General features: G+C 46.4%; 1 protein-coding gene across 1 annotated transcript in view; it reads right to left on the reverse strand.

Annotated features, from left to right (window-relative positions):
• The window catches only part of ttll9 (tubulin tyrosine ligase-like family, member 9), a 90,263-nt gene extending 67,856 nt beyond the window's left edge, over positions 1 to 22,407 (reverse strand). The window contains exons 1-5 of the mRNA XM_080205103.1: positions 22,329 to 22,407; positions 21,574 to 21,614; positions 20,565 to 20,657; positions 12,975 to 13,086; positions 8,813 to 8,998 (exon numbers count right to left, since the gene is read on the reverse strand). Coding sequence (XP_080061229.1) covers positions 8,813 to 8,998; positions 12,975 to 13,086; positions 20,565 to 20,657; positions 21,574 to 21,614; positions 22,329 to 22,391 — 495 coding nt within the window. The 5' untranslated portion in view covers positions 22,392 to 22,407. The remainder of the gene's footprint in view (positions 1 to 8,812; positions 8,999 to 12,974; positions 13,087 to 20,564; positions 20,658 to 21,573; positions 21,615 to 22,328) is intronic.
• Positions 22,408 to 23,672: the final 1,265 nt, after the last annotated feature.

Below are 23,672 nucleotides of genomic sequence, written 5' to 3' on the forward strand. Positions count from 1 at the left end.
TAGGGGATGGGGAAATGGCTGAGGTCTTGAATAACTTTTTTGTTTCGGTCTTCACAGAGGAAGACGTGAATAATTTGCTGGGTGTTAGCGATGGAAAGGTGGTAGGACTGGAGGGTCTCAATGACATTATTATTACTAGAGAGGCGGTGCTCGACAGACTGGAGGGACTGACTGTGGACAAGTCCCCAGGACCGGATGGAATGTATCCGAGGGTTCTGAAAGAAATGGCGGAGGTGATAGTGGATGCCTTGGTGGTTATTTTCCAAACGTCGCTGGATTCCGGGGAAGTGCCGGAAGATTGGAAAACGGCTAATGTTACGCCGTTGTTTAAGAAGGGTGCCAGGCAAAAGGCAGGGAATTATAGGCCGGTTAGTTTAACGTCTGTTGTAGGTAAAATGTTAGAATCTGTCATCAAGGAGGAAATAGCAAGGCATCTTGAGGGGAATTGCTTGATAGAGCAGACGCAGCACAGTTTCGTTAAGGGGAAGTTGTGTCTGACAAATTTATTGGAGTTCTATGAGGATGTGTCTAGGGCGGTGGATAGAGAGCCGGTGGATGTGGTCTTTCTTGATTTTCAGAAGGCGTTTGACAAGGTACCTCACAAGAGGTTATTGCAGAAGGCATGGAGTTGGGGGTAGGGTGTTAGCGTGGATAGAGGACTGGTTGTCAAATAGGAGGCAGACAGTGGGGGTTAATGGGTGCTATTCGGATTGGCGGTTGGTGACTAGTGGAGTGCCTCAGGGGTCGGTGCTGGGACCTCAGCTATTTACCATTTATATAAATGATCTGGAGGAGGGAACCGAGTGTATGGTGTCGAAATTTGCTGATGACACCAAGATTGGTGGAACGGCAAATTGCGCGGAGGGTGTGGAGAGTCTGCAGAAGGATCTAGATAGGCTGGGTGAATGGGTCAGGAACTGGCAAATGGAATTTAATGTTGGCAAGTGCGAGGTGGTCCACTTTGGTAGGAATAACGGTAGGAAGGACTATTACTCACGTGGCGAAAAACTGCAGCAGGCGACGGTGCAGAGGGACCTCGGGGTCCTTGTGCATGAGTCGCAAAAACCTAGCCTGCAGGTGCAGCAGGTGGTCAGGAAGGCTAATGGGATGCTGGCCTTCATAGCGAGGGGGATTGAATATAAAAGTAGGGAGGTCTTGCTGCGGCTGTATAGGGCATTGGTGAGGCCGCAGCTGGAGTACTGTGTGCCGTTTTGGGCGCCGTACTTACGCAAGGATATTTTGGCCTTGGAGGGAGTGCAAAGGAGGTTTACTAGGCTGATACTGGAGTTGAGGGGGTTGAGCTATGAGGAGAGGCTGAATAAACTAGGCTTGTACTCGTTAGAGTTTAGAAGAATGAGGGGAGATCTCATTGAGACATATAAGATGATGAATGGGATGGATAGGATAGAGGTGGAGAGACTCTTCCTGCTCAGAAAGGACAGTAGCACTAGGGGGCACAGCCTCAAGATAAAGGGTTTAGAACAGAGTTGAGGAGGAACTTCTTCACTCAAAGGGTGGTGAATCTCTGGAATTCTCTGCCTGTTGAGGTGGTGGAGGCTGCCTCGCTAAATATTTTTAAGACGCGGGTTGATGGGTTTTTGATAAGCGAGGGGATTAAGGGTTATGGGGAGAGGGCGGGAATGTGGAACTGAGCCACGACAGATCAGCCATGATCTTATTGAATGGCGGGGCAGGCTCGAAGGGCTAGATGGCCTACTCCTGCTCCTATTTCTTATGTTCTTATGTTCTAAACAGGCCCTGCAGCCCAACTTGTCCAAGCCACCAAGTTTCAATCATTAAGCTAATCCTAATTGCCCAGATAGTTCTTTCTTGCTCATTTTTCTGTCAGGTCATGGTGGTCATGCCACGTTTCCTGGGATTCATCTTCAAGGAGTTCTAGAACTTTAGCCTCTTCCTGTTGGGGAACACTTCAGCGGTCACAGGCATTCGGCCTCTGATTTTCGGGTAAGCATTCTCCAAGGCAGCCTTCACGACACACGACAGCGCAGAGTAGCTGAGCAGAGACTGATAGTCAGGTTCTGCACAGGTGAGGACAGCCTCAACCGGGATCTTGGGCTCATGTCGCACTATCTGTAACCTCCCACGACTTGCCTCCACTTGCAAAATCTCACTGTCCTGTCTGGAGACAATACACATCTCTTTAACCTGTGCTAAACATGCTCTCCACTGACATTGTCTGTACCTTTAAGACTTGATTAGCTGTAAAGACTCTCATTCCAATCATTATTCTGTAAATTGAGTTTGTGTCTTTATATGTCTGTTCCGCGCTGTAATGTTCTATGTTCTATGTTCTATATGCCCTGTTTGTGAACAGAACTCCCACTCACCTGATGAAGGAGTGGTGCTCCAAAAGCTAGTGGCATTTGCTACTAAATAAACCTGTTGGAGTTTAACCTGGTGTTGTGAGACTTCTGACTGTGTTTATCCCAGTCCAATGCCGGCATCTTCCCATTTTGGAAAAATAGAATTTAAACAAGAGAACATGGAAAAAGAACAGATTTTTAAGATTTTCTTGCTACATTCCTGGTTGACATTGCAGTTTCAATATCTTTTTTTTCACAAAGTCATCAATTATATCATCATAGGTAAAATCTTGTAAAGGCGCACTTTCAATCATCAATATTGCTGAACGTCAAATGTTCCTGACTCATCCTACTTCGCAAATAATTTTTAACTGTTTTCAACACAGACAAAGAATGTTCACTGGAGGCATTTGTGACAGGTATTGTTCAAAATATTTTCAGAATGGTTTCCACATTTGGAAAGATTGCCAGCAAACCATCATGTACAAGTCAGTACTAATCAACTGGTGATCTCAAATCAAAGAGCTCATCATTATTGATGAAATGAATGAATGTTTCACTTCATCACAGAAATTCTTATCATAGAAACCCTAGAGTGCAGAAGAAGGCCATTCAGCCCATTGAGTCTGCATTCACGACAATCTCACCCAGACCCCATCCCTGTAATCCCACATATTTACTCTGCTAATCGCTCTATCCTACATACCCCGGGACACTAAAGGGCAATTTAGCATAGCTAATTTACCTAACCCCCACATCTTTGGACTGTGGGAGGAAACCAGAGTACCCAGAGGAAATCCACGCATACATGGGGAGAATGTGCAAACTCCACACAGACAGTGACCCTGGGAATCGAACTCAGGTCCCTGTAGCAGTGCTGATCACTGTGCCAGCAGCAGGGAAGAAGCTGTTTTTGAGTTGGTTGGTACGTGACCTCAGACTTTACCTCCCAGGCAGCGCATTGCAGACTGTCACCAGCCTCTGGGTAAAAAGGTTTTCTCTCATATCCCCCCTAAACCTCTTGCCCCTCATCTTGAACATTTGTCCCCTCATGACTGACCCTTCCACTTAGGGAAACAGCTGCTCCTTATCCACTCTGTCCATGTCTCTCATCTTCAAAAGGACTTGTCTTTATGTCCTCCCAATATAATTCACTTAATTTTTTACTGCAGTGGCTTTTAACATTTCATCCAAACTTCTGTTGAAAAGCACGCAAAATAAATTTTTCTTTAGAGGTGCACTTTTACTCTGCAATTGCACCATTAATGTGCCGCAAATAACATTCACAGTTTCAACGATGATCTTCTGTTTCGCTTTTAAAGTGATTTCACTGTCTCTAGTTTCATCAAAAAATAACTTGCTGAATGCTTCTCATCATCAGAGACACCTGTATTTTTTGCTAATGTTAGTGCCTTGGCTTCCATTGAGATAGTCATTTCAAACTTACATGACAAAACCTTTAACTGAGGCTCACAATTGTGCAGCATTCAATAAAGGTGTTTCAACATTTTGCAGTGATTTCCTGATGGCATTAATTCTTTGAAGTAATTGATTCTACACAAGAGTTAAAAACAACAATATTGTACTTTTTAAACTTCTCTACTAAGGATTTTGCTTCAGCTTTCACACAGAGTTTCTCTGAATTTAATGTGGCTACGTCTACTCAGGTTTTACTTTATATCAGCAAAGTTCATTTTCAAAGTCAAAACAGCAAATGCACAAGTGGACCACCTGCTGTCACCATCAAATGTTTTCCACTTGCCTGCTCCAAGGGTGATTGCAATATATGTGGAAACTGAAAGAAAGGCATACATGCTTTGAACAAAGTAAAAAAAATGTACAGTTCCTTCACAGGATTCAGCTACAGCACCGCAGATTAAATTTGAGGAGTGACTGGAATGTGAGATGAATAATGCATAGGAGCTTGCATTGTTCAGCCTTGCTCGTAGACCTGAATATTTTCCTGCCATACTTGCAGCAGTATTGAAGCTCTGCCCATGACAATTTTTGATGTCCAAACCTAAATTTGCAATGATTTCCAAACAAATTGTCTTCTAGGCATTCAGAAGCGTGAGACTGCAGCTGGACAAAACAGAGAAATCACTCTAGAACTTCACCATCGGTGGTCATATATCTTAAAATTAATGTTAACTGGTCCACATGACTCACATTTGGCATTGAATTAACTATTATGGAGTAGTATTTGGCATCTTTTACTTTATTAGTAAAGTGGTTTCTGAGCTGCTCTACTATTCGAGTGATGAAGCCATTATAGGTTCTGTGTATTAAAAAGTTGGTCTTCCCTGAGCCACAATATTGATAAATTTCCAAATGCTCTTTCAGAAGCTCATCTGATTCACTGAAACAGTCAAGGCAGGCTTAAAAATTATCTCTTTGAGTTGACAATGATGGTTCATCATGTCCTTAGAAATAGTCACAAGGAAGACAGAAGTTTGACTATATGTAACAATACGTCTCAGCACTTTCTTCCAAAAAGAGTACTTCCAAACTCAGTCGATAATGCAAAATCAATTCTTCCAGATAATGTACACCTTTGAGCAAATGCACACATAGCTTTAATATGAGCTTTGGATCAACAAGGTCTCTTCCAGCATTTCTCCAGTTTGACAAATGCTCGTTTCCCTTTACGAGAGTCAGGAACTAATTTGCAAACATAACAGTAGACTGCCTTTGAGGTTTCTGAAAAAAAAACAACCAATTTTTCCTTTCCATCATCCTATTTCCCTTCATCCTCAGGAAGTGGGGCATATGAAGACTTCTAACTCACTTTTAGCCTCCAACCTCAAACTCTTTTCTCAAATTTTCCATATTACTAATGCTCTCTGGTTTATTTAGTATGAAATATTTTATCATAGCCAGTGAAACAGGTTTTGGCTCTAAGGCAATTTCTTCTGGGTAGGTTTCATCTCTCACTTCAGTTTAAGGTATAACATTATTTATTATTGTAACAAGTAGGCTTACATTAACACTGCAATGAAGTTACTGTGAAAATCCACTAGATGAATCTACATCAACAGACAAATCAGCAAAATCATGTAGTTCTGCTGTCATTTTAGTGTCCATTTCTTATTCAACTTTTTCATACAGTATGATATCTCCAGAAATCAGAAAGTCTAAATCATTAGATAGTTCACCCATATTTTTGGTGGATGAGAATGAATGTACAATTTGTGCACTGTTCAATACTTCAAGCTTTTGAAAGTAAATTGACAAACCGTATTTTTGTCTAACTTCATCCTCTTGCCTTGCCTTCAATTTTCTGTGGGTTTTGACTGTCAGACTGATAATGAGACTTCATATTACAAATGAAACTGATCTTGATTTTTATGAAATGTCTGAAAGAGCAGGCATTTGCACAGTCAATCCCACATTTTTATCAGTTTCAATTCAAGCTTTGCAAAAATCAGATTCATCTTTTAACTAAGAAGCTTGATTGGACTTCAAACAACAGTCATACTACTTTTCTCCTGCCCATTCCCCCTAAGGCTCACAAACTCTCCCTTCCCATAGATCCTCAAACCTATCATAACATCTCCTTCCCTCCAAAGTGCAACTTGGCCCTCACACACTCCACTCCCCTCTCCCATCCTCCGCAAGTCTATAACCCTGGCTTTCCTCCTCACATGATGTGGAGATGCTGGTGTTGGACTGGGGTAAGCACAGTAAGAAGTTTATTTGATAGCACAAGCTTTCAGAGCTTTGCCTCTTCATCAGGTGAGTGGGAATTGTGTTCACAAACAGGGCATATACAGGCAAAGACCCGGCCTTCACGGCACATGACAACGCAGAATCACTGAACAGAAACTGATAGCCAAGTTCCATACACATGAGGACGGCCTCAACCAGGATCTTGGGTTCATGTCACACTATCTGTAATCCCCACGACATGCCTGGGCTTGCAAAATTTCACTAACTGCCTAGCTGGAGACAATGAATACCTCTTTAACCCTCTCGTCACTCACATTGTCTGGATCTTTAAAACTTGATTACCTGTAAAGACTCGCAACCCAACCATTATCTTGTAAATTGAGTTTGTGTCTATATATGCCCTGTTTATGAACACAACTCCCCCTCACCTGATGAAGGGGCAATGCTCCGAAATCTTGTGCTACCAAGTAAACCTGTTGGACTTTAACCTGGTATTGTGAGACTTCTTACTGTGGTTCTCTTTACACCCAGAGGAAGCATGGACAGGGGTATACTATGGGTAGTGTGTGGAGTAACCGGTTAGAGCAGGAAGTGGGGTACACTAGGGCAATGCGTAGCATACCCTGGTGAACCAGTGATTGGGATTTATTGTGAGCAGTTTATGAGGTTCCCTGGGGGGAGAAGTGGTAGGGTGTGAGGGGTGGGGGAAGCAGGGCTGAGATATACTGTGGATAGTGTGTGGTGTACTGAAGGAGGGAGGGAGGGAGGAAGAGAGTAGTATGTGGGATGCCAAGATGCAGCAGGGACTCGGACACTCAATGGCCAGGTAGATCAAGGACTGAGGTACAGTGTGAGCAGTGCCTGGTGTACCCGGGTAGAGCAGGGACTGGGGTATACTGTGGGCAGTGTGTGGGGTACCGGGTAGACCAAGCACTGGGGTACACTATGGACAGTGTGTGGGGTGCTGGAGAAGGGCAGGGGTGGGGGAAGGAGCAGTATGTAGTGTGCCCAGATGCAGCAAGGATTGGGACAGTGTGTGGGCAGTGTGTGGGATACCCGGGAAAGATGCAGAGCAGGAACTGGGGTACAATGTGGGCAGTGTGTGAGGTACTGGGAAGAGCAGGGGCTGGGGTACAGTGCAGGGAGTGTGTGGGTACCCAGGTAGAGCAAGGACTGGGGTACGCAGCGGGCAGTGTATGGGTACCTGGGAAAGATACTAGCAGGGACTGGAACACTATGAGCAGTGTGCGGGATATTCGGGGAAGGTATGGTGCAGGGACTGGGGTTACACTGTGTATGGAATACCCGGGAAAGAAACAGAGCAGGGACTGGGGTACACTGTGGGCAATGTGAGAGATAGTGGATGGAGCAAGGACTGGGGTATGCTGTGGGCAATGCGTGAGATATCCGGGTACAGCAGGGACTGAGATACACTTTGGGCAGTGTGTGGGTACCCAGGTAGAGCAGGATCTGGGGCACACTGTGGGCAGTGCGTGAGATATCCGGGTACAGCAGGGACTGAGATACACTTTGGGCAGTGTGTGGGTACCCAGGTAGAGCAGGATCTGGGGTACACTGTGGGCAGTGTGTGAGATACCCGGGAAAGGTACGAAGTAGGAACTGGGGTATGCCGTGGGCAGTGCATGAGATACCGGGTAGAGCAGGGGCTAGAGTACACTGTGGGCAGTGTACGGGGTACTGAGTAGTGCAGGGATTGGGATACATAAGAACATAAGAACATAAGAAATAGGAGCAGGAGTAGGCCATCTAGCCCTTCGAGCCTGCCCCGCCATTCAATAAGATCATGGCTGATCTGTCGTGGCTCAGTTCCACTTTCCCGCCCTCTCCCCATAACCCTTAATCCCCTCTCTTATCAAAAACCCATCAACCCGCTTCTTAAAAATATTTAGCGAGGCAGCCTCCACCACTTCAACGGGCAGAGAATTCCAGAGATTCACCACCCTTTGAGTGAAGAAGTTCCTCCTCAACTCCGTTCTAAACCGCCTCCCCCTTATCTTGAGGCTGTGCCCCCTAGTCCTACTGTCTTTTTTGAGCGGGAAGAGTCTCTCCACCTCTATCCTATCCATCCCATTCATCATCTTATACGTCTCAATGAGATCTCCCCTCATTCTTCTAAACTCTAACGAGTACAAGCCTAGTTTATTCAGCCTCTCCTCATAGCTCAACCCCCTCAACTCTGGTATCAGCCTAGTAAACCTCCTCTGCACTCCCTCCAGGGCCAAAATATCCTTGCGCAGGTGCGGCGCCCAAAACTGCACACAGTACTCCAGCTGCGGCCTCACCAATGCCCTATACAGCTGCAGCAAGACCTCCCTACTTTTATATTCAATCCCCCTCGCTATGAAGGCCAGCATCCCATTCGCCTTCCTGACCACCTGCTGCACCTGCAAGCTGGGTTTTTGCGACTCATGCACAAGGACCCCGAGGTCCCTCTGCACCGTCGCCTGCTGCAGTTTTTCGCCACGTAAGTAATAGTCCTTCCTACCATTCTTCCTACCAAAGTGGACCACCTCACACTTGCCAACATTAAATTCCATTTGCCATTTCCTGGCCCATTCGCCCAGCCTATCTAGATCCTTCTGCAGACTCTCCACACCCTCCGCACAATTTGCCTTTCCCCCAATCTTGGATACGCTGTAGGCAGTGTGTGGGGTATCCAGGAAAGGTACAGAGCAGGGCCTGGGACACTGTGAGCAGTGTGTGAGATAGCCAGGTAGAGAAGAGACTGGGGTATGCTATGGGCAGTGTGAAAATTTGAAAAAATATTCTCCTTCCTCCCTTGCCGTGTATTTTCTCACCGGTTTCATAATCCAGGTAATTCCAGGATTCCTCTTGAATTCCTCGACAAAGAGGTGGTACTCGACCGGGAGCTCAAAGGTCTTTGGAAAGAAATCACATTTGGCTGCCTCCAGTTTGCCCTGCTCACGTTCCAGCTGTTTACGAAACCTCTTGAGGTTTTTTACCATGAAGTTTTTCCGTGTCAGCTTGCATGTAAGAAAAGAAGACTGTGAAGATCTAAAGCTTAGATATGTCAATTTATATACCAGTGTAAGAACTAATTAGGTTACTGTTCACCTATAACAATTCATCAAAACACATTTCATTAACTGTGGCCTGTATGTAATTCCAAGGCGTGCAGGGTCGGGCAAGGGCACAGCAGATGGAAACGGGACTATTGTTAATGTGAATGATAAACACAGAATCCTTAGGTCGGTGCAACATCGAGGACCAAAGGACCTGTACTGCGCTGTAATATTCTATGTTCTATAATACAGAAGGAGGCCATTAAGCCCATTGAGTCTGTACTGGCCACAATCCCAACCAGGCCTTAATCTTGTAAACCCATGCATTTACCCTGCTAATCCCTCTGACACTAGTCAAATTAGTATGACCAATTAGCCTAACCTGCACATCTTTGGGAGGAAGTATATGCAGACACAGTGAGAATGTGCAAAATCCACACAGACAGTGACCCAAGGCCAGAATTGAACCTGGGTCTCTGGCACCGTGAGGCAGTAGTGTTAACCACTGTGCCACCATGCCACCTGAACTTGATCTAACAAAACCTTTGTAAGTGCGTTGTCAAGCCTCTTAACTCTCGACAACAGCTTGGATATACAGACACAGTCAACTCCTGGGTCCACTATCCTGGTGTGGAGATGCTGGCGTCGGACTGGGGTAAACACAGTAAGAAGTCCGACAACACCAGGTTTAAGTCCAACCGATTTATTTGATAGTAAACTCACAAGCTTTCGAGGTTTGCCCCTTCATCACCTGAGGGGCGGGGGTGGTGGCGGCATCTGGTGGACTGAAATGCGTTTGTTTCAAATGCGAGAAAGGTAAGGCAAATAAACTTAGAACTTGGATCAGTACTTGGAACTATGATGTTGTTGCTATTACAGAGATTTGGTTAAGGTAAGGGTAAGATTGGCCACATTACTTTGGCTACATACTGTCTTATTTTACTAAAATCTACTTCTACTTTAATCTACTTTACTAAATCTATTTCCTTGTCCATAACAAGCTTAAATTGTTTAAAGATGTATTTAAATCTACTAAAGTCTACTTCCTTGTCTATAATAAGCTTAAATTGTATTATGTTGTAATCACTATCACTAGAATGCTCCCCCACCACCACCTCAATCACCTATCTGGCTTCATTCCCCAGAATTAGGTCCAGTACAGCTTACTTCTTTATTGGACCCTTCAAATATTGATTTAAGAAGTTCCCTGTATACATTTCAAGAAATCTACTCCATCCAAGTTCTTAACACTATGTACATCCCATTTAATTTTGGGAAAGTTGTACTCACCAAATGTAATGCAATATTGTTATTGTTTTTACATATTTCCACAAACCGAGCACATATTTCCTCCTCAATGTCCCTCTCACTATCTGCGAGTCTATAATAAAAACCTAACAATGTAACTGCCCCTTTTTTATTTCTAAGCTCTAGCCACAAAGCTTCATTTGATGCCCCCTCCAAGATATCATCTCTCCTCAATGCAGTTACTGACTCCTTAACAAATAATGTAATGCCTCTTCCTCTTTTAGCTCCTCCCTTGTTTCGCCTGAAGATTCTATATCACAGAATGTTGAGTTGCCAATCATGTCCTTCTTTCAACCATGTCTCAGTGATGGGTACTGTGTTAGACTTCCACGTATCAATCATTGCCTTCCAACTCATCCATTTTGCTTGCAAAACTCCTGGCATTAGAGGCCATCCAGCCTGGCCTTACTCCCTTAAAACTCAATACAGCCGCACTCTTTCTGATTTGTTTGTTTTGCTGTATGATTCTGTGCCCTTATTCTGCTAATCATCTGTGTCCTCCTCCCCTTGCCAAATTAAACGCCTCCTAACAGCACTAGCAAACATCCTGCAAGGATGTTAGTCCTGTTCTGATTCAGATGTAGACCATCCCACTTGTACAGGTCCCACCTGCCCCAAAAATGGTCCCAGTGATCCAGGAACCTAAAACCCTCCCTTCTGCACCAACTCATTCATTCATAGAAACATAGAAGATAGGAGCAGGAGGAGGCCATTTGACCCTTTAAGCCTGTTCTGCCATTCGTTACGATCATGGCTGATTGTCCAACTCAATAGCCTAATCATTGTTTTTCCATATAACCTTTGATCCCATTCACCCCCAAGTGCTATATCTAGCTGCCTCTTGAATACATTCAATGTTTTGGCATCAATTACTTCCTGTGATAATGAATTCCACAGGCTCACCACTCTTTGGGTGAAAAAATGTCTCCTCACCTCAGTCCTAAACCGTCTACCCTGAAATCTCAGACTGTGACCCCTGGTTCTGGACTCTCCCACCATCAGGACCATGCTCCCTGCATCTATCATGTCTAGTCCTGTTAGAACTTTAGAAGCGTCTATGAGGTCTCCCCTCATTCGTCTAAACTCCAGCAAAAGCAATCCTTATCTAGTCAATCTCTCCTCACACATCAGTCCTGCTATCCCTGGAATCAGCCTGTGAACCTTCACTGCACTCCCTCGGGGGCAAGAATATCTCTCCTCAGAAAATGAGACACAATACTCACACAACTGCACACAATACTCTGGGTGTGGTCTTACCAAGGCCCTGTATAATTGCAAAAACATATCCCTGTTCCTGAATTTGAAACCTCTCGTAATGAAGGCCAACATACCATTTGCCTTCTTTACCACCTGCTGCACCTGCATGCTTAACTTCAGTGACTGGTGCACAAAGAGACTCAGGTCCTGCTGCACACTCCCCTCTCCCAATTTACAGCCATTCAGGTAATAATCTGCCCTCTTGTTTTTGCTTCCAAAGTGAATAACCTCACATTTATCCAAATTATACTGTACATCTGTATAGTACAGTTCATCTGCACTATCCGCTTATTTCTGTGCTTGCTAGCATGTGGCACTGGGATAATCCCGAGATTACAATCCGAGAGGTCTTGCTTTTTATTCTACTGCCTAACTCCCTGAATTCTTGATGCAAGACCTCATCTCTCTTTCTATGGCATTGGTAACAACATGTACCAGGACGTCTGCCTTATCACCCTCCTCATTCAGAATGCCCTGCAGCAGCTCAGTGACATCCTGGACCCTAGCACCAGGGAAACAACATACCATTCTGGAGTCACGTTGTACCCTTGAGTACAGAATTCCCTATTACTATTGCTCTGCCTCTCTTTCCACCTCCTGTGCAGACAGGCTTGTGGTGTCAAAAGCTTGACTCTGCCCACATTCTCTGGAGGAACTAGTGCCCTCATCAGCCTCCAAAATGGAATACCAATTTGCGAGTGAAACCCAACTGGACTCCTGAACTACCTGGCTAGATCTCTTGGACAGCATGGTGGTCACCAATTCCTTTCCTTCCTTAAGTCCCTTCAAATGCAGTGTGACCAGCCCCTTAAATGTGCTATCCACAGTAATATTTGACAATGAGCCACACAGAGAGCTTAGAACAGGTGATCAAAACTTAGTGGGAGGCTGAGTTTTAGAAAGGTCTGATGGGGGAGTCAGGTGGAGAGATTTAAGGCGAGAATTTCAGTGGCTGAAGGAAAAGTAACCAATAGTGGTGTGAATAAAAACCAAAGAGGCCACAGAGATTTCAGAAGGTTGTAGGGCTAGAGGAGGTTACAGAAATAGAGAAGGACAAGCTCACAGGGGAGCCTGAACATCTCCCCTCCTTAAAACTCAACATTTTGACCAGGTTTCTGGTAACAGCCCCCTCCTCAATAACCTGAGGAGCAACTGCAACTTTGTAGCTATGTTAAAAGCAAGCTGATTCAAGGTGAGGAGGAAGGCAAGGTGGAGGCAGGGTTGGGGGACGAGAGTAGAGTAGGTGGGTAAAGCATTATTGTCCAGGACCAATGTCTCCTTGTTATTTTTAAATTAGCTTTGTTCTGACAAGCTCCATTTTCTGGGGATTATTTCTACCATGCGAGTGAACACTGGGATTCAAATTTCATACCTCATAGTGATTGCGGAAATGACAGACACGGACATGCTCATCCATATATGTGTAGCCAAAATTCTCTCGTAGCCAGCTGATGTCACACCAGTAAAAGTCCCACTCCCCTTCACTGTTGACAAAGGAGACTGGAGTGAGAGGCAGGATGTGGACAGTAACAGAGTACAAACACAGACCTAAACACCTGCCCATAAAACGCAGAATCCTAAAATCCCTACAGTGCAGAAATAGGTCATTCAGCACATTGAACCTGCTCTGACAACATTCTCAGCCAGGCCCTACCTCCATAACTCCATGTATTTAATTAATCTCCCTGCTATTAAGGGTCAACTTAGCATGACCAGTCAACCTCACCCTCTCCTCAGCTTTAGACTGTGGGAGAAAACGGGAGCAGACAGAGGAAACCCCCGCAGACACGAGGAGAACGTGCAAACTCCACACAGTTACCCAAGAGTGGAATTGAGCCCGGGCCCCTAGTGCGGTGAGGATGCAGTGCTAACAATTGCGCCACTGTGCTGCCCATTGTTGTGAATCACTATTTCATTAAACAGGAGAGAGAGAAATTTCACGGGTACCCAACTAACTAAACTGTATAGATCCAGACAGTTCAGGCTTAAAGTCTTGGCTATACATCTCTGTTCTTTGAGCAGAGATTTTCACTTGGGAGAAGAGAATGTTTACAGGAATTTAGACATCCCTTCAAAACTATATCAGGGCCAAAGTGAAGCTCAGCATCACCATTTATTTTTAACGTTTATGTGCTTTCCAACGCTCCACAACATTTGCACAAATTCTGCTAGGTACTGTGCAGGATGCCACCTTGTGTCCAAATGGATTTGGACACACATACCTAACATCTGGATAATCAGTGTGCTGATTGGATATCAGCAGCCAATTTTAGTCAAGTCATGCTCCAGCCTACACCATCTCAAATATATTTAGCAGAACACATGAAGGACTGCTCATTCTCCCTCTCCCCAGCTCTGCCTAAAGGATGGTTTGAGTTATAAGGAGAGGCTGGAAAGACTGGAACTTTTTTCTGTGGAGTGTAGGAGGCTAAGGGGTGATCTTACAAAGGTCTATAAAATAACAAGGGACACAGATCAGCTAGATAGTCAATATCTTTTCCTGAAGGCAGGGGAGTCTAAAACTAGAGGATGTAGTTTTGGGGTGAGAGGAGAGAGATACAAAAGTGTCCAGAGGGGCAATTTCTTCACACAGAAGGTGATGAGTGTCTGGAACAAGCTGCCAGAGATAGTAGTAGAGGCAGGTACAATTTTGTCTTTTAAAAAGCATTTAGATAGTTACATGGGCAAGATGTGTACAGAGAGATATAGGCCAAATGTGGGCAATTGGGATTGGCTTAGGGGTTTTGAAAAAAGGGTGGCATGGACAAGTTGGGCCGAAGGGCCTGTTTCCATGCTGTTTCTATGACTCTATGAATCAGGAGCTCTTCTGCTCCTTCTTTGTCTCTCAGGATCAAGGGTGACTTGTTTCAACAGCAGTTCTAGGGGTTCTAAGATGGCTGATAAGTCCAATGTGTGATCTGTGAATTCTGCCACAGGACAGGTGGTTCTTGGAGGGCTGGGTAGATAGTTGTTTGGAAGTTTATGTCCTACCTCCAATACCTCTATTTCATCTCTGTGTTCCTAATGGAGTCCCTCACAGCATCCTCCCCAATAAATCATTTTGCATGGTCACAAGCCAAGGAACTCTCTCGGGAGGAGGGGGAGGGGGATGGGAATTGTCAGTCATGGCTGAGTTTTGAATGGAACAGCTCTGGGAGTCTGGTCCCAGGTGTGGGAATGAGGTGTCCTGTCCAACAGTGCTGGTTTTCATAGAAACATAGAAAACTTAGAAACTTAGAAAACATAGAAAACTTCTAATGATGACCCTGAAACCACTGTCGATTGTCATAAAAACCCACCTTGTTCACTCATGTCCTTTAGGAAAGGAAATCTGCCATCCTTACCTGGTCTGGCCCAAATGCAACTCCAGAGCCATAGCTCCATAGGTAGCATATCTCATTTGTATGCCTGACACCCTGTAAATGAATTTAAAATAAACTTCCATCTTCTGTACAGCTCTGGAGGAGTCCCACACTACTGAGAGTATCAAGATCCCCTGCATGCTACAGTGTAGCCAATATGAGATTACCAATCAGGGAAGAAGCTGAGGATCAGGAGAACAAGCAAGATTTTGCCTCTGCCTTAATCCTCATAGCTTCAGATTCTGAGCTCTTGGTTTCAAATGTAAGAATAAGTGACAGTGACTCTTCATCTTCACTGTATTCTTCCTCCTCCTCCTGTAATTGTGAAGGTTCTAGGTCTTGGCTACCTAAACTGAGAAAGGGGCAAGACTGGGTTGTGATGAAGAGACAGGAGAAAGTGTAGGCTTATGCCATCCACAGTTTGCATTTGATTGGATGTGGGGTAAGTTGAATGACTTGAAAGTGGAAATTGATCTAGCACACTACTTCAAATGTGAAAAGCACACTGTCCTCCTTCACTACTTCCTCTTACCTCTTGTTAGGCACCAACTTTTCCTGTTTAAAAAAGAGTAACAATCCTGAAATAAGTTTAGATCATCTAGCTGCACTGGAACATGTGCCAATGTATTCAAACGGTGAGATGTGGGTACGAGACTTGCAATAAGGTGCGAGGGTGGCATAAAGCATATGAATGTTAGAATTGAGTCCAGGTTAATAGAGATACGTGATAGGTGAGTGATACATTGGTATGGTGAAGTGAGAAGTAAGGGCAATCATATAGTTGGCAGTCACTCATTCACATTCTCTCACACCTTCACACATTCTTGGTACACACGCTCTCAAATATTTTGATTTGATTTGACTTATTAGTATTAACATTTGGTGAAAGTATTGTTTGTTGTGTGCCATTCATAGAGAAGGAAACGAGAGAGTAGAGTTACAGTCATAGCTAGGGTGGAGAGAAAGATTAACTTAATGCAAGGTAAGTCCATTCAAAAGTCTGACAGCAGCAAGGAATAAGCTGTTCTTGAGTTGGTTGGTATGTGACCTCAGACTTTTGTATCTTTTTTCCAACGGAAGAAGGTGGAAGAGAGAATGTCCAGGGTGCGTGAGGTCCTTAATTATACTGACTATGAAGTCAGTTACTGTAGTGGCGCACTCATTCAGGCTGGTCACAGAGTTTTTAAATACTGACCAGTCCACTAACTCCAAGCAGATCTCCGAGATCATCTGATTCCTCAGACCAACATTGCACCACTTTCTTTGATGGATTCTCCTGCTTCAGTTTTTGCTTATAAGCTGGGAGCAGCAAGGCCTTGTGGTCTGATTTGCCAAAGTGTGGACGGGCGATAGAGCGGTAGGCATGTTTGATATTTGTGTAGCAGTGGTCTAGAGGTGTTTGGGCCTGTGGTGGAACAGGAGATGTGTTGGTGGTAACTTGGTATACGCTCTTGAACTTGGCCTGTTTGAAGTCCCCGGCCACAATGAACAAGGTCTCGGGATGTTTCACCTCAAGGCTATTCATAGTGGTGTATATTTCGTCCAGTGCAATCTTACCATCCAAATGGAGTGGGATATAAACTGCCATTAGGATAATGGAGGTAGTAGGGATGGCATTTTAGCGTCAGCTATTCTAGGTCTGAGGAGCAGAAAGTTGCCAGTGTTGCTACGTCTAGGTACTGATTAGGAAGCAGACCCCACCTCCCCTAGCCTTGCCCGAGGCGACTGTGCAGTGCATTCGATGGATTGATAAGCCCTCTGGTTGTCGGGCACTGTAAGAAGTCTGACAACACCAGGTTTAAGTTCAACCGATTTATTTGATAGTAAACTCACAAGCTTTCGGGGTTTGCCCCTGCGTCAGGTGAATGGAGAGTTCGGGCCTCAGACAGAGCAATTAACAGCACAGACAGTTTACAGATTACTGATTAGAATGCGAGTCTTTACAACTAACCTGCTATTCAAGTCTTAAAGAGGCCAACAATGTGAGTGGAAGGAGCATTAAGTACAGGTTAAGAAATGTGTATTGTCTCCAGACAGTACAGTAAGTGAAGTTTTGCAAACCCAGGCAAGTCATGGGGGTTACAGATAGTGCAACTTGAACCCAAGTTTTGTCTGCGCTGTTATATGCTCTGTCTGAGGCCAGAACTCTCCATTCACCTGAAGAAGGGACAAACCCTGAAAGCTTGCGAGTTTTCTATCAAATAAATTGATTGGACTTAAACCTGGTGTTGTCAGACTTCTTACTGTGTTTACTCCAGTGCAACACCGGCATCTCCACATCATGACTACTGTCGGGCACTGTCCAGTGAAGCAGGAATGAGCCATGTCTCCATGAAACTGAGTCCTTAATTCTTTTAGAAAGTGAGAGTGACTCTAAGTTTGTCTAGCTTGTTTTCCTGAGATTGAATATTTGCAAGCAGGAAGCTGGGGACCTTGGGACTGCATCGTTTCACTCTCATCTGTAGGCCTGTATGTTTTCCACACTTCCTGGGGTGTGTGCTTCTTTTCGAGCCTGGGAGACAGTGAGAGTGGTTTGCAGTGTTAAGGGTATGGGGTTGTGTCCAATGAGGTTCTTCCCTCTGGTCAGTGTGTGGATGGAAGATTTGTTGCCTTGCTTGCAGTTCCTGTGTCGGTAGGTTGCCCTGTGCGGTTCCTCTTAATAGTCCTCTAGAGGGTGTTCCTCTCAATAGTCACACATTCTTGGTGTATATGCTTTCAAATGATCATACATTCTTAGAACATACTCACAGCTTTACTCATTCGTTTCACACATTCGTACACATTCTCTCACTGTTGGTCCATGCTCTCTTACACCTTCACTCACTCATTAAATCTGTCACAACTGATTCCTCTCTTTGATGGATTAGTAAGGAAAAGGTATTAGATCAGTTAGGATGTAAATGAATAACAGGAGCAAGGAGCTGAATGGCTTTCTTCTGTTTCTTCCTAAAACTCTAAAACATTCCTTTCAATTGAAAGGGCTTGGGTGGGATAGTTGTTGGTGCAGACTCAACAGGCTGAATGACTTCCTCTCGCACTGTAAGGGTTCTTTGATTTTATAATATAATGAAACAGACCTCACAGCTAATGTATTTAATGGTAAGGGGTGTTTGTGATAAGGAATGAAACATTATCTTTCTGGGGTAGCCAGCACTCTCAGGATAGCCACAGTTCAGATCTTCATTCTGTAGTCTTTGTGTTATCTGGAAGGCCGTGTTACAGGATTAACAATGGTTTCATAACCATCACTTGACTTTTAATTCCAAATGTTTTATTAAATTAAATTCCTCACTGCAAAGGCAATGGACTCTGACAACATTCCAGTAATAGTACTGAAGATTTGCAGTGCCCCTAACCAAGCTGCTCCCGTATAGCTACAACATTTGCATCTATCAATGTGGAAACTTGCCCAGGTGTACCCTGTACACAAGAAACAAAAAATTTCAAACTGGCCAATTACTGCCCCATCAGTCAACTCTTGATCATCAGTAAAATGATGGAAGGGGTCATCAAAGGCGCTGTCAAATGGTACTTACACAGTAATAACCTCTATGGGAGAGAGCAGTTCTCACATGATTCATTGATCATATGAGAGCCAACATATCCATAAATTTTTTGTAGAACTCAATGGGGTACCCATTCAGTCCCGGACATTTCCCACTCGGCATAATTCTGGCTGCCCTAACAATTTATTCAACGTCGATTGGTTTCTCCAGTGCCCAAAGAACTCCTGAAAGACCGCCTCATTGGCAATCCGAGCTATAGAGGGTTGAGTAAAAGTCTCTAAACAGTTCGTTAATTCATTGTGGATCAATAGAGACCTATTCGGAGTCTGCTTTTGTGGTATTAGATATTTGATGATGAGCTAGTAGCTTGCTTGCCTTGTCCCCATGCTCATTTTGTGTATACTTAGATTTGAACAGCATCTCTTCTGTTTGACGTGAGGACAAGGTCTCAAACTCTACCTGTAGTAGTAAACATTCCTTATATACTTCTGGGGACGGGCCCGCAGCATGCGCAGCATCAACTTGGGCGAAATGCCCCAGCAAATCCGCTAACCTCCCACCTCTCGGTCTCGCCTCATGCACTGAATAAGGTGTGATCTGGCCCCCTAAATAAGCCTTCAATGTCTCCCATAAGGTAGCTGTCCAGACTTCCAGAGCACCATCTAACTCTAAGAAATCATTAATCTGGATTAACAGAAATCTAACAAAGTCATCATCAGAGAGCAGATGAGTATTAAATCGCCAAGGCGTACGGGGGCCCACCCTCCTCCTCACGACCAAGTCCCATTAAGGGAGCATGGTCCGAGATTACAATGGTTTCATAGGAGCATCAATGCACAGCCGGCAGCAACTTATTATTTACCAAAAAGTAATCTGTACGTGAATACGTTTGGTGGACAGGTGAAAAAAAAAATTCCCTATTAGTTGGGTTAAAAAAGTCTCCATGGGTCTGACATCACATATTCCGTGAGAAATTATTTACTAATTCCCCCGACTTGGAAGGTACAGCAGCGCTGGGGGAGGAGCGATCCAGGGCAGGATTCAACTAATAGTTGAAATTTCCATCCAGTATCAACCAATGTGAATTCAAATCTGGAAGTAACGCAAAAAACTCCCAGAAAGTTTTCACAGTCTCAGTTTGGGGCATATACATTGGCATCTCATATAATTTACCCGTGACAATGACGTATTGGCCATTTGAGTCAGAAATGACATTGACTACTACCAAGGGTAAGGACTTGTGGAAGAGGATTGCTGTTCACCCCCTGCGTCTTCGTGTGGAAAGTTGAGTGAAAGCATTGAACACCACCACCACCCCCGCTTCCCCCCCACCCCCCGCAACCGCCATCCTCTATGGAGCCTAAAATGGTCCACTGGCCTGATATGGGTCTCTTGGAGGAATGCAATTTGGGTACCAGTTGTCGCAGATGCTAACTGCGCTCAACCGGTGTGACTTTCTCTAATGTAAGGCCCTTGTGGCACTGTCATATCCACAACATCTTGATAGTTTGGTGCCCATCTTTCAATGAAGTATTGAACCACGATCACCAGGGCCATCTTCCTGCTGCAGCTTTCTTAGATTATTTGATACACAATCTTCCTTTGCCCATCCTACCACTGAGGACTTTATGGTCTGCATTTTCCTTGACCTTGTCACCACGGGCAGCACTAGCAGGAACAAGGAGCTTCCAATGGCAGCACTCAAGCTGTCAGTATGTCCAACATTACTACAGTGACTACACCTCAAAAGTACTTCATTGTAGAAAGTGTTTACAGCATTCTGAACTCATTAAAGGCGCTGTAAGAATGGATGGTTTGTTATATAAATTGCCCAGACCTTGACAGTCAGATATCCAGAGCCTGGCAGCTGTGTAAGACCACTGGCTTGCAGGTCACTATAGGAGGAACAACTATGGGAGGAACATGCTCTAACCCCAATCAACTATTTCACTAGTTCCCACAACAGCCATTTTATGGCTATGAAGTTCCTCTGTTTAGGAAATGTCATCTAGAGCTTGTTTCTCAGAAATACAAGAAATTGAGACCTTGCACCCAACCTCCACAACCATCAGATACAGATAAAGAAAGACTCACTCTTTGACCTCTATCCATCCAGGTCGCTGTCGAAGGACATCCAGGATAGTATTCGTCAACACACATTTGAATCGAATGCAATTGCGCTGTTCCCTTAAATCAAAGATGTATTGTTATTACATCTTCAGTAACCAGAGCATACAGTTAGGCCAATATCCAGAACATAAAACGGGGTAGCATGGTGACACAGTGGTTGGGGCAGCTCGGTGACACAGTGGTTAACACTGCTGCCTCATAGCACCAGGGATCCAGGTTCAATTGTAGCCTTGGGTCACTGTCTGAGCGGAGTCTGCAGGTTCTCCTTGTCTGCGTGGGTTTCATCCAGGTGTTCTGGTTTCCTCCCACAGTCTCAAAGACAAGCTGATGAGATACACTGGCCATGCTAAGTTGTCCTGCACTGTACTTGAACAGGCATCAGGGCGTGATGATTAGGGGATTTTCACGGTAACTTCATTGTAGTGTTTACGTAAGCCTACTTATAACACTACAACATACACTTCAAAAAATACTCAGAATATACAGTTAAGAAATAACCAGAAAGTGCAATAGTTCCAATAACCAGAACTCACAGTTAACCGGGACGGGACGGGACGGGGCGGGGAGGGGAGGATGAGGGTGGGGCGAGGGAGGGATCAGGGGTTGGAGAAAGGGGAGTGGAGTTGTGGGTGAATACAGGGAGGAGGTTGGTTTCATTTCTCTCGTTACTGTTGTTCACACATTGTCCAGTGTGAAAAATGAGATCCCCGAGTCCTCTCCATTCACACGGACAGGACACTGAGCCAGTCACCTCACCTGACAGCGCCACTCGCCTCCTCTGCTTGACAGCATGTCCCCCCACACTGACATCACTTGGCCCCCTGCCTGCTTGACAGCACCACTGCACCACCCTGCCATCTGACAGCACCGCTGCACCACTACCCCCCCACCCCCCTCAGCTGACAGCACTGCTGCACCACCCCCACGCCTGACAGCACCTGTTCACCTACTGTCCACTCATTCAACAACTCACCTCTGCTTCACATTACTTGATGGACCCTTGTTCCCAACTCCCTGTGGAGAAAACAAGTCACTTACTGGACAGCTTAAGAAAGCAGCAGAACTGGAGAAAGCTGTAACGAAGGGAGAGGGGGCGGTGAAAGGGGAGGGGACGAATGGGTAAAGGGGGACGAACGGGGGAAAAGGGGGACGAACGGGTGGAAGGGGGCATGAACGGGGGGAGGGGGCACGAATGCGGGAAGGGGGGACGAGTGGGGAGGGGAGATGAATGGGCAAAGGGGGGACAAATGAGGGAAGGGGGATGAATGGGGAGGGGAGAACAAATGGGGAGGGGGAATGAATGTGGTGGGGAATGTGCGATGGGGGAGGATGGGAAGGCGGATGGGAATGAGGAAGGGGGAATGGGATGGGATGTTGGTCTGGGGGGGTGAGGCTGGGGAGGGAGTCAACAAATGGGGGGCATCAAATGGAGAGGGGGCAACGAATGGGGAAGGGGCAGTGAATGGCATGGGGGGATAAATGGGGGAGGCGGATGAACAGGGAACGAATGGGGAAGGGGACGAATGTGGGACAAATGGGGAAGGGGCGAATGGGGAAACAAACAGGGGAAAGGGGGACGAATGGGTTGGGGGTACGAGGGAGGATGGGAAGGGGGGAATGGGATGGGTTGTTGGTCTGGGGGTGGGGGGAGGGAGAGAAATGGGGGGAGGAGTGGGAGGAGGGGGCGGAGGGACCTAAACCCCGAACCCTGCCCCTCTGACCCCTGACCTTGCCACGGTTCATGTTGCTGCTTTCACTCCGGTGTTGCGAAAGCGTGCTCGCGGTTACCATGCCAACGGCTCCGAAAGTCGCTTCAGCACGCGTGCTCCAGTGGGCCGTGAACTGCGATTGCGCAGTGCGAGCTGGCCGGGTCCGTCAACTGCGATTGCGCAGTGCGAGCTGGCCGGGTCCGTCAACTGGGATTGCGCAGTGCCATAAAATTGTTTAATGGGTTGGGAGTTCCTCTGGAGTTCGCTCCCTAAACTGAACAAAAAATTAAATAAACAATGAAACCAATTCTCCACATCTGCTGACAGAGTTAGCAGGGCGGAAGTAGAGGTGTAACAGGTTTGAAGCATTGTTGAAGCAGTGAGATGTGGAGAGGAGAGTGAAACTGTGAGGGACTGGGCTTGGACCCCAGCACAGCCAGCCTGGTCCCCACTGGACCCCAGCACAGCCAGCCTGGTCCCCACTGGACCCCAGCACAGCCAGCCTGGTCCCCACAGGACCCCAGCACAGCCAGCCTGTTCCCCCCAGGACCCCAGCACAGCCAGCCTGTTCCCCCCTGGACCCCAGCACAGCCAGTCTGTTCCCCCCTGGACCCCAGCACAGCCAGCCTGTCCCCCCCTGGACCCCAGCACAGCCAGCCTGTCCCCCCCTGGACCCCAGCACAGCCAGCCTGTCCCCCCCTGGACCCCAGCACAGCCAGCCTGTCCCCCCCTGGACCCCAGCACAGCCAGCCTGTCCCCCCCTGGACCCCAGCACAGCCAGCCTGTTCCCCCCTGGACCCCAGCACAGCCAGCCTGTTCCCCCCAGACCCCAGCACAGCCAGCCTGGTTCCCCCCCCAAACTCCAGCACAGCCAGCCTGTTCCCCCCCCAAACCCCAGCACAGCCAGTCTGTCCCCCCCCGGACCCCAGCACATCCAGCCTGTTCCCCCCTGGACCCCAGCACATCCAGCCTGTTCCCCCCAGACCCCAGCACAGCCAGCCTGTTCCCCCCCCAAACCCCAGCACAGCCAGCCTGTTCCCCCCCCAAACCCCAGCACAGCCAGCCTGTTCCCCCCTGGACCCCAGCACAGCCAGTCTGTCCCCCCCTGGACCCCAGCACATCCAGAGTGTCCCACCCGGACCCCAGCAAAGCCAGCCTGTTCCCCCCCCAAACCCCAGCACAGCCAGCCTGTTCCCCCTCCAAACCCCAGCACAGCCAGCCTGTTCCCCACTGGACCCCAGCACAGCCAGCCTGTTCCCCACTGGACCCCAGCAAAGTCAGCCTGTTCCCCACTGGACCCCAGCACAGCCAGCCTGTTCCCCACTGGACCCCAGCAAAGCCAGCCTGGTCCCCCCGGACCCCA

This window comes from Carcharhinus amblyrhynchos, chromosome 16 (assembly GCF_965287045.1).
Source record: "Carcharhinus amblyrhynchos chromosome 16, sCarAmb.v2.hapA, whole genome shotgun sequence".
Lineage (NCBI taxonomy): Eukaryota > Metazoa > Chordata > Chondrichthyes > Carcharhiniformes > Carcharhinidae > Carcharhinus > Carcharhinus amblyrhynchos.